This window comes from Myotis lucifugus, unplaced genomic scaffold (assembly GCF_000147115.1).
Source record: "Myotis lucifugus unplaced genomic scaffold, Myoluc2.0 scaffold_190, whole genome shotgun sequence".
NCBI classification, from domain to species: Eukaryota; Metazoa; Chordata; class Mammalia; order Chiroptera; family Vespertilionidae; genus Myotis; species Myotis lucifugus.
The window spans coordinates 1,737,764-1,750,418 of record NW_005871238.1 but is presented as its reverse complement, the minus strand read 5'-3'; the positions used below and the strand labels follow the sequence as shown (position 1 = coordinate 1,750,418).

At 54.3% G+C, this 12,655-nt stretch overlaps 1 protein-coding gene across 2 annotated transcripts; it reads right to left on the bottom strand.

The window, feature by feature from the left end:
• CASQ1 (calsequestrin 1) lies at positions 1-11,790 on the bottom strand. 2 transcript variants are annotated; one of them, XM_006096902.3, is made up of 12 exons: positions 11,710-11,790; positions 10,091-10,530; positions 8,094-8,178; positions 6,991-7,091; positions 6,646-6,757; positions 6,274-6,347; positions 5,836-5,966; positions 4,494-4,539; positions 3,817-3,871; positions 3,531-3,631; positions 2,255-2,329; positions 1-635 (listed from the first exon to the last, which is right to left on the bottom strand). In XM_006096902.3, exons 2-12 carry the CDS (start codon positions 10,367-10,369, stop codon positions 471-473), a joined length of 1,224 nt encoding a protein of 407 aa, XP_006096964.1. In that variant the 5' UTR covers positions 10,370-10,530; positions 11,710-11,790; the 3' UTR covers positions 1-470. The 2 variants fall into 2 exon arrangements, with proteins under 2 accessions (XP_006096964.1, XP_023616490.1); XM_023760722.1 differs by lacking the exon at positions 11,710-11,790 and adding an exon at positions 11,678-11,693.
• Positions 11,791-12,655: the final 865 nt, after the last annotated feature.

Genomic DNA, 12,655 nt, shown 5'->3' with positions numbered 1-12,655 from the left:
TTCAGCTGCCCCAGATCCTTTATTGAGGCCTCCTGTTTGACCCAAATACATTAACAAAAGATTGTGGAGATTCAGCCCCAGTCACAGGGCCCTCCCTTCCTCTTGGCCAAGGATATGGGATTTGAGAAAGTGGGGGAAGCACAGGTGGGGGGAACAGAGGAGAGAGGGGGGCCCAGAGATATGACAAGAGGAAAATCACAAGGAAGAGTTTAGGGAGTAATGGAAGGAACATAATAGATATAGGACATTGTGGGACAGGACACAGAAGTCAGATGAGATAGCTGGGCTGTTGTGTAGGGAAAAGTAGCTCCTCTCCTCATCAGGTGAGGGGGACCAGGGTCTCAGCACACAGCATAAAAGCCCCAGGGGCCCTATAGCAGAAAATGACCTAGTATCCCTGGAGGACTTTAGGGAAGGCGGGAGGGAGCCTGAGGAGAGCAGATGGGGCACGGAGATGGTTGCCATAGCAACTAGTCGTCATCGTCATCGTCATCATCATCATCATCATCATCGTCGTCGTCATCATCATCCTCTGTGTTGATCTCGCCCTCCAGCACATCCTCTAGCCAGTCCTCCAGCTCCTCAGCGGAAGGCAGGTCCTCCTCATCGTCCATCTCCATCCATATGCTGTCCGCCTAGGACACAGCACAGACAGGACTGAGCTAAGCCGACTTAGTGCTCTGGACCTGTCCTCCCACTCGATGGGCTCGGCACATCCTTCCCTGTGTCCTCTGTCCCCTCCCTTCATGTCAGGGGCCAGGGGAGAAGGTCTAGGTTAGAACAGTGACCGTAGGAGTAGAAAGAACGGCTGGATGGGCAAATAGGTTTTCTCCCTGCAGTCTTTCTGCCATGCTGAGCTCCTAAAACAGACCTTACATGTCTGTCTGCCCCCACTAGACTGTGTGCCCCTTGGCATGTGCCATGCCAGCTAGTGATGGAATACCTGCCTCCCTGAGGGCCTGAGGGCATAGGTAGAGCTAAGCAGTGAAAGCAGCGGTTCTCAACCTGTGGGTCACGACCCCTTTAGCAGTCGAACGACCCTTTCACAGGGGTCGCCTAAGACCATCCTGCATATCAGATATTTACATTATGATTCATAACAGTAGCAACATTACAGTTATGAAGAAGCAACGAAAATAATTTTATGGTTGGGTCACAACATGAGGAACTGTATTTAAAGGGCCAGAAGGTTGAGAACCACTGGTGGCTCTCCATGGCCTAAAGAGTAAAGTCAGAAACTTCAGCATTCAAGGCTTTTTACAACCTGCTTTCCCAGCACCATGCTCAGAGACCTCTAGACTCTCAAGCCACAAAAAATGACTTGCCTTTTCCTGACCCTAATATTCATTTTCCTACTTTTGACCTTTTGTGCTAACTTTTCCATTCATTTGGAAGTGATTTCTCATAATTTTCACTTGTAGAACTCCTCTACATTGTGCAATCTCCACTTTGAATGCCACACTCCTTTTAAACCCTTCTCTGCCTGACCAGTGTGGCTCAGTGGTTGAGCATCAACCTATGAACCAGAAGGTCACAAGTTCAATTCCTGGTCAGGGCACATGCCCTGATTGTGGACTCAGTCCCCAGTGTGGGGTGTGCAGGAGGCAGCCGATCAATGATTCTCATCATTAATGTTTCTACTTCCCTCTCCTTTCCTCTCTGAAATTAATACAAATATAAAAAATAAACGCTTCTTTGATTTTCTCAAGCAGAAATCACTTTGATTTTTGTGCCTTCCTAGCATTTTATTTATATCTTTATTATAGAGTTTATCAGACCTGTCCTGGTAGTGAATAGAATACCTGCCACCCTAGTTAGACTGAGAATTATATGAAAGCAAAGACTGGCTTATTAAGTTCAACTCAACAAACATGATCAAAGCACCTGTCATATGCGGATGAGATTTCTGCCCTCAAAAAGCTCAAAGTCTCCTGGAAGGGACACGTATGGTACATAAATAGTCACATGAACGTCATGTTTTCAGTGCCAATGGGCTCTGAGAGCGCTAAGGAAGAAATGATTCTGAGTGAGAGATCTGGGAAGACTTGATGGAGAAGAGGATGTCTGAGCTGGGCCTTAATGGATGAGCAGCCGATTCTAACAGGTGGAGACGGCCGTGTTCGGGGTTAGGGCGAGGCTGGGCACGTCTGCTTCTTCTGGGAAGACTGGGTTCCTCCTCAGCAGAGCAGAAGAGAGTCAGCTATTCTGGGAAGCAGAGCTGAGGGTCAACCAGGGGTGAGTGACGGAAACTTACATCAGTAACATTGACGACTCCTATTTGTGGGGCTGACAGGTCGATGTCAAACGTCTTCTCCCAATACGGAACCAGCTGTGGAGAGACACATGGGCAGCTTAATGGGGTCGAGGGCACATGAGTCCAGGAGGGTGTGAGGGTCAGCGCAGGGATAAAGAGCACTAGGAGCCCGGGCAGAGCAGGGGGGGCCCAGCTGCAGGGCCTGAGGGCATAGGTAGAGCTAAGCAGTGAAAGCAGCGGTTCTCAACCTGTGGGTCGTGACCCCTTTGGTGGTCGAATGACCCTTTCACAGGGGTCACCTAAGACCATCCTGCATATCAGATATTTACATTATGATTCATAACAGTAGTAACATTACAGTTATGAAGAAGCAATGAAAATAATTTTATGGTTGGGTCACAACATGAGGAACTGTATTTGAAGGACCAGAAGGTTGAGAACCACTGCGTTAAAGGGAAGAAATCAGAAGGAGAAGTATCAGGAGGACCAGCCAGGCATCTGGACTCCTCCCCGTTTTGATCCTGGGTCTGCTACTGAGTGACCCTGTGATTCTGGGCAAGTCACTTCTTCCCCGCCCTCCGTTCCCACATCCCTACACTGAGGTAGTCATGCCTGGTAACTGCCCATTTCCTCACAGTTCTGTTTGTTCATTCAGTTAGTTTTCAACAATGAATGCTGGGTGTTGGGGATCAGGCTGGGAACAAAGCTGTCCCTGAAACAGGAACCTCTGTGCTTTGATTCTATGATTGTGTACATCCACGTGCAGGGTTCATGTGTCCATCTGCTCCCCCAAATTCTCCTTTTCTCTAGAAGGAGCCAACCTCTGCCCAGCTTCTGCTCTGGGATCCATGTGGGTGATGTCCCATGTGGTTCACTTCCCATCCCGCTCCCCTCTCAGGCTCTCTCCATGCCCATGGCGCCCTTGAGCATGCAGCAGGCATCATCTCCCAGGGCCTCCAGCCAGGAGATGGGATAGGAACTCAGAAACAAGTTCCCTTCAGAACATGCCATAGCCTAGACCCGTGGTCGGCAAACTGAGGCTCGCGAGCCAAATGCAGCTCTTTGGCCCCTTTAGTGTGGCTCTTCCTAAGCCTTAGGAGTACCCTAATTAAGTTAATAACAATGCACCTACCTATATAGTGTAAGTTTAAAAATTTTGGCTCTCAAAATAAATTTCAATCGTTGTACTGTTGATATTTGGCTCTGTTGACTAATGAGTTTGCCGACCACTGGCCTAGACCCTAACAGGACAGCGGGCCTGAGCGGTGCCTCTTACCAGGGGAAAGTCATCAGGGTCAATCCAGATGATGCTAAGATCAGGGTTTTCAGTGTTGTCTTGGGCCACAGCCTTGAGAGTCTCCAAGAACTCATAGCCGTCTTAGAGGGAACAAAGAGAGAAGCATGAGGTGGGTGGAGAGAAAAGGGACAAGCAGAAGACAGAACCCGGATCTCTCCTCACCTCCCACACCTCCACATGTCTAGCCCAGGCCACTTGCACTCTCCCAGGAATGCCTCCCAAAACACCCCGTCTCCCCCCAGTTCATCCAGTCTTCCTCCCTCACCGGGATCAGCTTCCTCCGCAAAGGCCACAATGTGGATTCCATCCATGTCGTCCTCCTGCGGTGGGGGAAGCCGGGGGCCTTAGCCATACTCCCCGAAGTCAGAGAGCCCTGAACAGACCTTACCTCTTCCCTGAACCTGAATTTTACGGAAACTCAGCTTCTGGATTAGGTGACGTCTTATGGTGGTGACCCTTTTCCAAGTGACACCTCCCTTCAGCTCTAGGCCCCATACCTCCTCTGGCAAACCCTTCAGCCCCAGAACTGTGGCTCTACCTTGTCATCTTTTTTTTTCTTAATATATTTTTATTGATTTCAGAGAGGAAGGGAGAAGGGAGAAAGAGATAGAAACATCAATGATGAGAGAGAATCATTGACTGGCTGCCTCCTGCACACCCCCTACTGGGGAACGAGCACGCATCCTTGGCAGGTGCCCTTGACCAGAATTGAACCCGGGACCCTTCAGTCCACAGGCCGACGCTCTATCCATTGAGCAAAACCAGCTAGGGCTACCTTGTCATCTTCATCAACTTACAGGTGACACGTTCTTCAGAACAAAAACCCCCAACCTTTGCTGGCGCATTGTCTTTCCTACAAGTGAGGCATGAGGACGTTTCTAGGGCTTGACTCTGCACCCACCTGTGTTCCCCCAGGGCCTGGCCCTGTCCAGGGGTACTCACCCAGGTCTCATACATGCTCTCAGGCTTCAGTTTCCTCAGAGTCGATCTAGAACAGACAGAGGACACCCCCCAGAGAGTCCCCATAGCAGAGGCTGCCTGTGGGCCTTGCCGAGGGCATGGGCAGCTTGTAGCCTAGAACAAAGACACCTGGCAAAGTCTAAGTTCTGGGCACCAGGCTCAGATCATTGCATGGTTTAAACAGGTGGGAGAATGGAGGGTGGGCAAGGGGACTGCAAGAGCGCCTTTTGGTAGGAAGGTAAGAACTGAGCATCTGAGTATTCATTTTTTTCATTCATTCATTCACTCATTCATTCAATAAATTTGGGTGTCTGAGATGTTCTGAGCCCTGTGCTAGGTGCTGTGTAGACAGAGTTAAACAAAGCAAACACACTTCTGCCCTGATAAAGGGGACCATAATCTAGAGCAGGGGTCCTCAAACTTTTTAAACAGGGGGCCAGTTCACTGTCCCTCAGACCGTTGGAGGGCCGGACTATAGTTTAAAAAAAACTATGAACAAATTCCTATGCACACTGCACATATCTTATTTTGAAGTAAAAAAACAAAACGGGAACAAATACAATATTTGTATTTGCATGTGGCCCGCGGGCCGTAGTTTGAGGACCCCTGATCTAGAGGGAGAGAGTGAGTGTGGTTTACACCGATGAAAGGGTATTTCCAGCTGTGAAGTTCTATGAAAGCAGAGAGTGATGTCTGAGTGTAGGGCAGGGTTTCTCACTATTGACATCTGGGGCCAGGTAACTCTTTGTTGTGGGGTCTGTTCTGTGCACTGCAGGATGGTTAGCAACATCCCTGTCCTCTACCCACTAAATACCAGCAGCATGGCCCCCAACCAACCACTCTCTCCAGACACTGCCAAATCTCCCCTGGAGAGCAAAATCCTCCCCCTACCTCGCCAGTCCCTCCACCCTGTTGAGTACGACTGGTACAGGGTAATGTATGAGAAAGAGCACAGGCCAGATCTGGGTTGGAATTCAGTTCTGACACTTGTTGCCTGTAGAACCTCTTTACTTGAGGGTGTTAAAAAGATTAAATAGAAGAATACAGGTAGAAAGCACCTCTCAGTTCCTGGCAGACCCCAGGCACTCAACACTCATCACAACCCACAGTACACATTTATGAACCTTCTACGCGTGAGGGCTCAGGGCTGGTTAGGGTGCAAAAGATTGTGGAAAAAAGTCAGCGTATCTTGAGCACTGGCATCGAGAAGTGGGTTACCGCAAGGTGAGAGAAGCCTCCTGGTTGTCTGAGACTCCCCCCCCCCCCCCCCGCCCATGTCACAGGCAGGTGCTCTCGCCTGCTCAGGGCTCTGCCCCTGCCCTACCTCTTGTGCTCCTCCACGAAGCTGACAATCTCCTCTTTGCTGTTGGGCTTGTCTGGGATTGTCACAGGCTCGTCCATGAAGGCTTCATAGAAGTCAACCTCGTTCATCTTCAGGGTCAGCTTCTTTGCCACCTTTGGGGGTGGGGGCGGAGCAGGGGATGCAGGGTTATGGTGAGAAGCAGTGTGACGGGGGAGCAGGGAAGAGGGAGGGAGTCAGACTGCCATTGTGACATTGGACAAGCGTCTTCACTTCTCTGGGCTTTGATTGGACGTGAGAGGACTGGGTTAGATCATCTAAAATCTTTGGGGTGGGGAGCCCCGAGGTAGAGGTGGGAGTGTGGTGTGCAGGGAGGGAATAGGCCCCCATAGATTCTGGGAGAGGGATTGGAGGGCTGCTGAGGAGGACGAGGGAGACCCAATATGTTCTGGGGAGGAGTACCTTGCTGTCGAAGGTGGCGAAGAAGGGGATGTACGGATGGAACTCCTCTGCGGCGTCCTCAAAAGCCTTGTAATCTGGAGGGGGACGCAGAGTCAGTCTCTGGGAGAGCAGGCTGTGCAAGGAGCCCTCTCCCGTCTGTCTCCCTAGTTCTGAGACCCCCCCCCCAACCCTCTGAGAGTGACTAAAGCATGTGATGGGGGCGGTGGAAGGCTGGAGGTGCCCCTCTGGGAACCACCAGAGGGCCGGAGATCAGGGCAGGTGATGGAGCTGACTGTGGCGAGGAGTTAGGAGACAGAGGGGCCGTGAAGTGGGTTAAGTGTGGGGGAGCGGGAAGTCCAGGGAGGAGAACCGTGGAGTCGGAGGGTTACCCACGCTCTGAGTCCTTGCTCTTGAAGTAGCCGATGAGTTTGTTGTCATCCTCGATGTTCTCAAATGCCTGCAGCTCTCGTTCACCCTCAATGAATTCCACAGGGTCCTCTAGGACCTGGAAGAGCAGGGACATTGAAGGAAGAGAGTGAGTTTCCGTCCTCACTGGAGGGAGAGGAATGAGGATGAGGAGAAGAGGGCTGGGAACAGGAGGAAGGTGCTCACTGGGGTGTATGTGTGTGTGTGTGTGTGTGTGTGTGTGTGTGCATGCACGTATACGGTTGGGTTTGGTTAAAGATAGGCACAAAGTCTTAAAGCAAGGACATTAGGTCCAGGGTCATGAATCCTCACATCAAGCAGAAACTCCACCAGGGTGTCAGCAGAGAGTTCGCCGTCGTATTCAATGACTTCATCTCCCTTGAACACATAGATACTGTCCTCTTCAGTTAGTCCTAGGGAGTGGGCCAGAGAAGAGCATGACCCCAGCCTTCCCACAGACCCCAGAGTCAGGGCCAGAGCCCGTTCTATAATCCCACTGGACCCCACCACCTCCCCAGCCTCGCTCACCTCCTCTGCCCCTTAGCCCTACACCCCTGGGGTCTACGCCCTGGTTCAAGGGGCTCTCCAGGGAGAAGCTGAGATCAGGTGGGGGTGTTAGGGGAGGATGTAGAAAGATTTCTCTTTCTCTGTTTGTCATACTAAAGAGAGATATTCATGTGACCTCCCCTGAGGACTCCAGTGGCCAGCTGCCAGTTCAGTCCTTTAACCTCTGCTGTTACTGACTGGAAGACTTAATCACTGACTACCCCACCCCATCCATGTCTGACGGCCAGTCTCAGGCCTGTGTTGCCCCCTGGTGGCCGGTGTTGTAACACCTATCCAGGGCTCTGGAGGGGGAGGGATGGGAAGAGGCTTTTACTGAGGCCTCTCCAGCCCCACCTGAGTTCCCTGACTCCCCTTCCCCCAGCACCTGGTCCTGTGTTTTAGTTTTCTGACAAACATATGAAGAAGGCCGTGTCCACCTCTTTCTGGGACTTGAGCAGGGGTCTCTATAAGGAATAAAAGAGGCCAGGACCCTTGGCCATAACCCTTCTAATGTCAGTATTTTCTCCATTCAGAATAGCAGGGTAGAGCTCCTAGCCCAGTGATGGCGAACCTTTTGAGCTCGGCATGTCATTATTTTGAAAAACCCTAACTTAAGTCTGGTGCCGTGTCACATATAGAAATTTTTTTGATATTTGCAACCATAGTAAAACAAAGACTTATATTTTTGATATCTATTTTATATATTTAAATGCCATTTAACAAAGAAAAATCAACCAAAAAAAATGAGTTCGAGTGTCACCTCTGACACGCGTGTCATAGGTTCACCATCACTGTCCTAGCCCGGACCAGGGCTGCCCGTCCAGTCTCCAGGCCACCTTCCCCTTCTTGTGCTCCCACCCCGCCCTTACCTAGTTTCTTGGCTACAGCTGTGTCCTTCTCAGAGTCCACCATCCCGAAGCCAACACCCTTGTCTTCTAGGACTTGGGCTGCTAACTGCAGGGAGGGTGAGGTTGGAGTCAGCCCCTGGAGTTCATAGTAACCCCTATTCCCCACCGCATGCTTCCAAGTGGGCCGTTTGGGGTGCAGGCAGTTGAGGAGTTGACCTTGACGCTGTGTAAGGATCCAGATAACCCCCACCTTTCCTACAACCCCACCCTTATGTTCCTTCGCTCAGTAAATGACTGAACATCTGCTTGTTTGCAATGAGCTTATTTTTTAAAAAAATATATTTTTATTGATTTCAGAGAGGAAGGGAGAGGGAGAGAGAGAGAGAAACATCGATGATGAGAAAGAATTATTGATTGGGTGCCTCTTGCACGTCCCCTATTGAGGATTGAGCCGCAAACCTGGGCATGTGCCCTTGACTGGAATCGAACCTGGGGCCCTTCAGTCCACCGGCCGATGCTGTATCCACTGAGCCAAACCAGCTAGGGCTGCCATGAGCTTATTACGTTGAACTGCGAAGCGCTAAGCGCGATACGCCTGCTTCCTCAGGAATGCGGAGGAATCTGGCTTTAGAGAGACGGAGGCCCTTCCCTCGATCAGGGCTAAGCTCACACATCCATCCTCACCAAAGGCCGTGCCCAAGGGGGGGCAACATCCCTGGGATTCTCACAGGTGACCGCGATGGGGAGAATTTTGGAGAGCAGGCGGGTAGTGGGCTGGGGTGGGCTGGTCACATTGCTGATGAGCGGGGAATGCCTGAAAGTAGAGGTCACTGGGACCAGCACTGTCACCCTCAGAGGGAGAGAGCCAGAGCCAGAGGAGACACGGCTGGGCGCCCCTCATCCAGGTGAACGTTCCCCTTCACCCTCACTCCCCAGGTCGCCACCCCTTGGCCGGCCTGCTAGACTCTCAGGCTGGTGCGCTCTGCCTTGGGTGTGGCTTTCGGCTCAACCCCACCTCACACAGCCTCCTGGAGTCCCAGGGGGACAGGAAGGGTGGCAGCTGGCAGGTGCACGGCCAGGGATGCTGAGCCCTCAGGATAAAAATACTCAGCTCATTACTCAGATGGCAGGTTCCAGCCTGGCAGGGGCACACAGACATGAGAGCCCGCGGTCCTGGTATCTCACCCCGAAATACTCCAAGCCCTGGGTAAGCGGGGCCTGTCTTACAGCCAGGAGAGAGAAGGGGCTGCTGAGGCCGGAACCAGGAGCGCTCACATGCCGGCGCCGGAGGGATGTGCGACTGCATCGCCCGGCATCTCCAGGCGCAGGTGTTTTTCCTGTAGAAGAGCCCCTCTCTCCTCTGAGCCCGCGGTCAGCTTGGGGGTAGGAGAGTCTTCCCACAAAGAGAAGCTGGGGAAGGCGCTCTGAAGCCTCTTCCAGCCACAAGAATTTTCCCACCAGAATAGCCTGCTTGATCCAATAGGGGCAGGTGGGGCGCAAGGGAGCGGAGGCAGAGCAGGCAGAGCGGGGACTGAGGCACGTGGAGGCCTGCTGGGCTCTGTACACCGTCAGCCATGAAGTAAATGACTTGCAAGATGTTAGTAGCAGTGACATTTATACTCAGTTTAGCCCTCTTCGGGGTGCTGCTCCTAAAGTGTACACAGAGGGGCATGTCCCCCCTTCCCCTGGAGAACCTCCCTTTTCCTTTTTTGCCCCCCTTCTGAGGACACCCCCGTCCTAGCCAAACCTGGTACTACCAGCCTCCTGTAGCGTGGAGGAGACGTTCCTCACAGTCTCCCTCCCCCACCCCACCCCACCCCCAGACCGCTGACTCCAGTGGTACTTTTGGGCCCCAAGTCTCTCTCTCTCCTTCGGCTGAGGCCACATGCCCCTTGGGTCCTATTGGTCAAGACAGGGGTCCTGCCCCATTGTCACCCTCAAAGGCCTGCGTGGGGTGGTAGGCTGGGGGTGGGGGGGCTGCACACAGGGGCTGGGCCGGTGGCCCCCCCGGCACTCACCTCCAGGATCAGCTCCTCCATCTCGAATTGCCTCTGTGAGGCCTTGTCGTCCTCCGGAGGCTCGTGGTAGAGCAGCGCGAGCACCTCGTACTTCTTGAACACGTTCTTGTAGTTCTTTGCGTTGACATTGACCACACGGTCCACGCCATCGTACTCGGGGAAGTCCAGCCCGTCCTGCCCCCGCACCCCGGACTCGGGTGTCCCTAGCACCAGCAGCACCAGCAGCGCCAGCCGCAGGCCCGGCACAGCTCTGGCCCCCATCCTGACCGCGGCGCGCATGGAGGTAGTGAGATCTCAGGTCGACTCTGCTGGTCCAGAAGAGGTTCGCTCGGGAGGGAGGGGCCCTGGGTCCTGACTCCTGAGCTGGGGGCTCACAGTGAGGGTGGGGTGGGGAAGGGCCTAGGGCAGCGGACAGAGGACACTGCTGGGTCCTGGAGACACTGTCAACAGAGCCAAGAGAAAAAGGGTCAGGAGGAGGACTGGGAGCAGGGGGCGGGGAGGGAACCCGAGCTGCCCTGAGATTGGCACCCTCAGCCCCACCTGGTCCTTCTAAATATGTTTTCAGAATTGGCAGGGGAGACGGGTAACCTTCTGAGGCCAGGACAGCTCCGTGAGGCTGGCATCTCCACCTCCCGCGCCTCTCCCCCGGCTCCCAGACCCTCCCTCCTCTCCCCTCCCCACAATGTCCAGGGCTCCTCGGCCCCTGCCCCACACCAGCCTAGCTCATCACCATATTAAGAAAGGAAAGGGCTGGAGCTAAAAATAAGAGCAGATGAGCTGAGAGGTAAATGAAACGGGGGCTGGTGAAGGCGGAGTTGGGGTAAGTAGGGGACGTGAGGGCCAGGGGACTCAGGGAGGAGGAAGTGGGGTAGAGAGGGAGATGTTCTGCATCAGAGGTTAAATCCACGAAGCAGGAGAGAAGGGCCATGCGCAGTATTAACTCTAAGTCCTAGAACCTGGAACCCCTTCCAGGTGAAGTCTGTTTCTTTGGTCCTGTAGCGAAGAGGGGCAGCGCAAATGCGATGCAGGCTGCAGGCGTGAGACCCCCTGCCCTTCCCTTTCAAGAACCAGGACCAAGGATGAGGTCATTCTCTGAATAAAAGATGGAGCCTCATCCAGGACTGGAGGCCGGGCTCAGTTCCAGCCGGTTTCCTCTGCTTCACTCAGCACTCCTAACTTGGAAAGCAGGGGCAGGACGGGCGGAGGTGGGGGGGGGGGGTGGGCAGCGCTGCGAGATGGGCCTGGGGCGCCTCTGCCCCCGAGGAATGGAGAAAGCCCCTGGCCGCTGCCCCCTGCTCCTGCTCTGGACTCTGATCCTCGGTTTTCTGCGCACAGGGGAGAGGGAGGGTCCCCGGACCGCTGGTGCCGAGGAGAGCAGCGAATAGCAGTCATTCATTCCTGTCTTTCACAAGGAGGATCAGGTATACACACTAGGGGGCGGGGGGATTAGCACTGGGAAACCCTGAGCCAAGGATGCAGGTTAATTCTGTGCACCGAGAGCCAAGCCGAGTTGGGAAAGGCTCTCTCTAACTTTCTGGAGCCCGTCTTGGGGGCGAGGGCCAAGTGGATGAGTTCAGCTCTGGGTACCTGGGGAGGAAGGACCTTCTCCAGGCGCTTACCATTCGCTGGTAAACGGAGGCACCCCCATGGCGGGGCTGGGTCAAAGCCAGGAACCCCCATGCCCACCCGAGATAGCTCCGATTGTGGAGCGTCCGTGTTCATTTTGCACCCAGGCGGCGGCGTGGAATTCTGTAGGAGTGAACTTTCCCACGCTCCCGTGGGCAGGCCTTGCAGGGCGGAGGCCACAGAAAGTCTCGGGCGCGTGGCAGAGTGAGTCCAGGAGCACAGCTGCCCCTGGCGCAGGAGGGGCCGGAGCCAGCCTGGGCGGGGCACGCTGGAGCCCGAGACCTCAGAGCCCATCTCCTGGCTCACGGGAGTGTGGCTCAGTGCGCACAGCCCCGCGGCCGGAGCAGCCAGTGGGACGGCTGGGCAGACCCACGGGGCAGCAGTAGGTGGTAGATTCTAGATGACGTCCAGCCCCGTCTCTCACGTCGGCTGCCCGCTGGGGGAGGGGAGCATGTGGACAGAGACCCTGGAACATCAGACTTGTCCACGATGAGTCTGACCTTCCGTGTGCCCGCGAGGGCGTGAGATGGACTCAGTGGGGGCCCAGGCTCGCTGCGTTTCCTCCTCTTCTCCTGCAGCTGCCAGACTCCTCGTCCCATCCCGCTCCCTCTCCTTGCTCTTGGCTCCTCAGTTCCACCCTACGCTTTCCAGTAGCTGCACCCTCCCCCACCCTTTGCGCTGCGCTGCTCGGCTCTCTGCTTTCTGCTCGGCGCCTTCCCTCTGAGCCCCTGCTTTCAGGCCCTTGGGCTCAGCCGGCTCAGCCACTGGTGTCAAATGACCCTGAGTTGGGGCCTCTGTATTTTTAACCCACCAGACACCCGAAGCTCTCGCTCCTGAAACCCGAGGAGCTGGCCCCTCCATACCTCATTCACACACACCCTGGCCCCTCCATCTCCCGGGGTCTGGTTCAGCCGTGTCAGCAGCCGGGTGGGGGGAGGG

Coding starts and splice junctions, on each gene's coding strand:
- CASQ1 (XM_006096902.3), bottom strand. CDS start 10,369: ATGCGCGCCGCGGTCAGGATGGGGGCCAGAGCTGTGCCGGGCCTGCGG. Junction 4,540..5,835: donor TTCGTGGAGGAGCACAAGAG/GTAGGGCAGGGG, acceptor TGTCTGTTCTAG/ATCGACTCTGAGGAAACTGA. Junction 2,330..3,530: donor ACCCTGATGACTTTCCCCTG/GTAAGAGGCACC, acceptor GTCTCTCCACAG/CTGGTTCCGTATTGGGAGAA.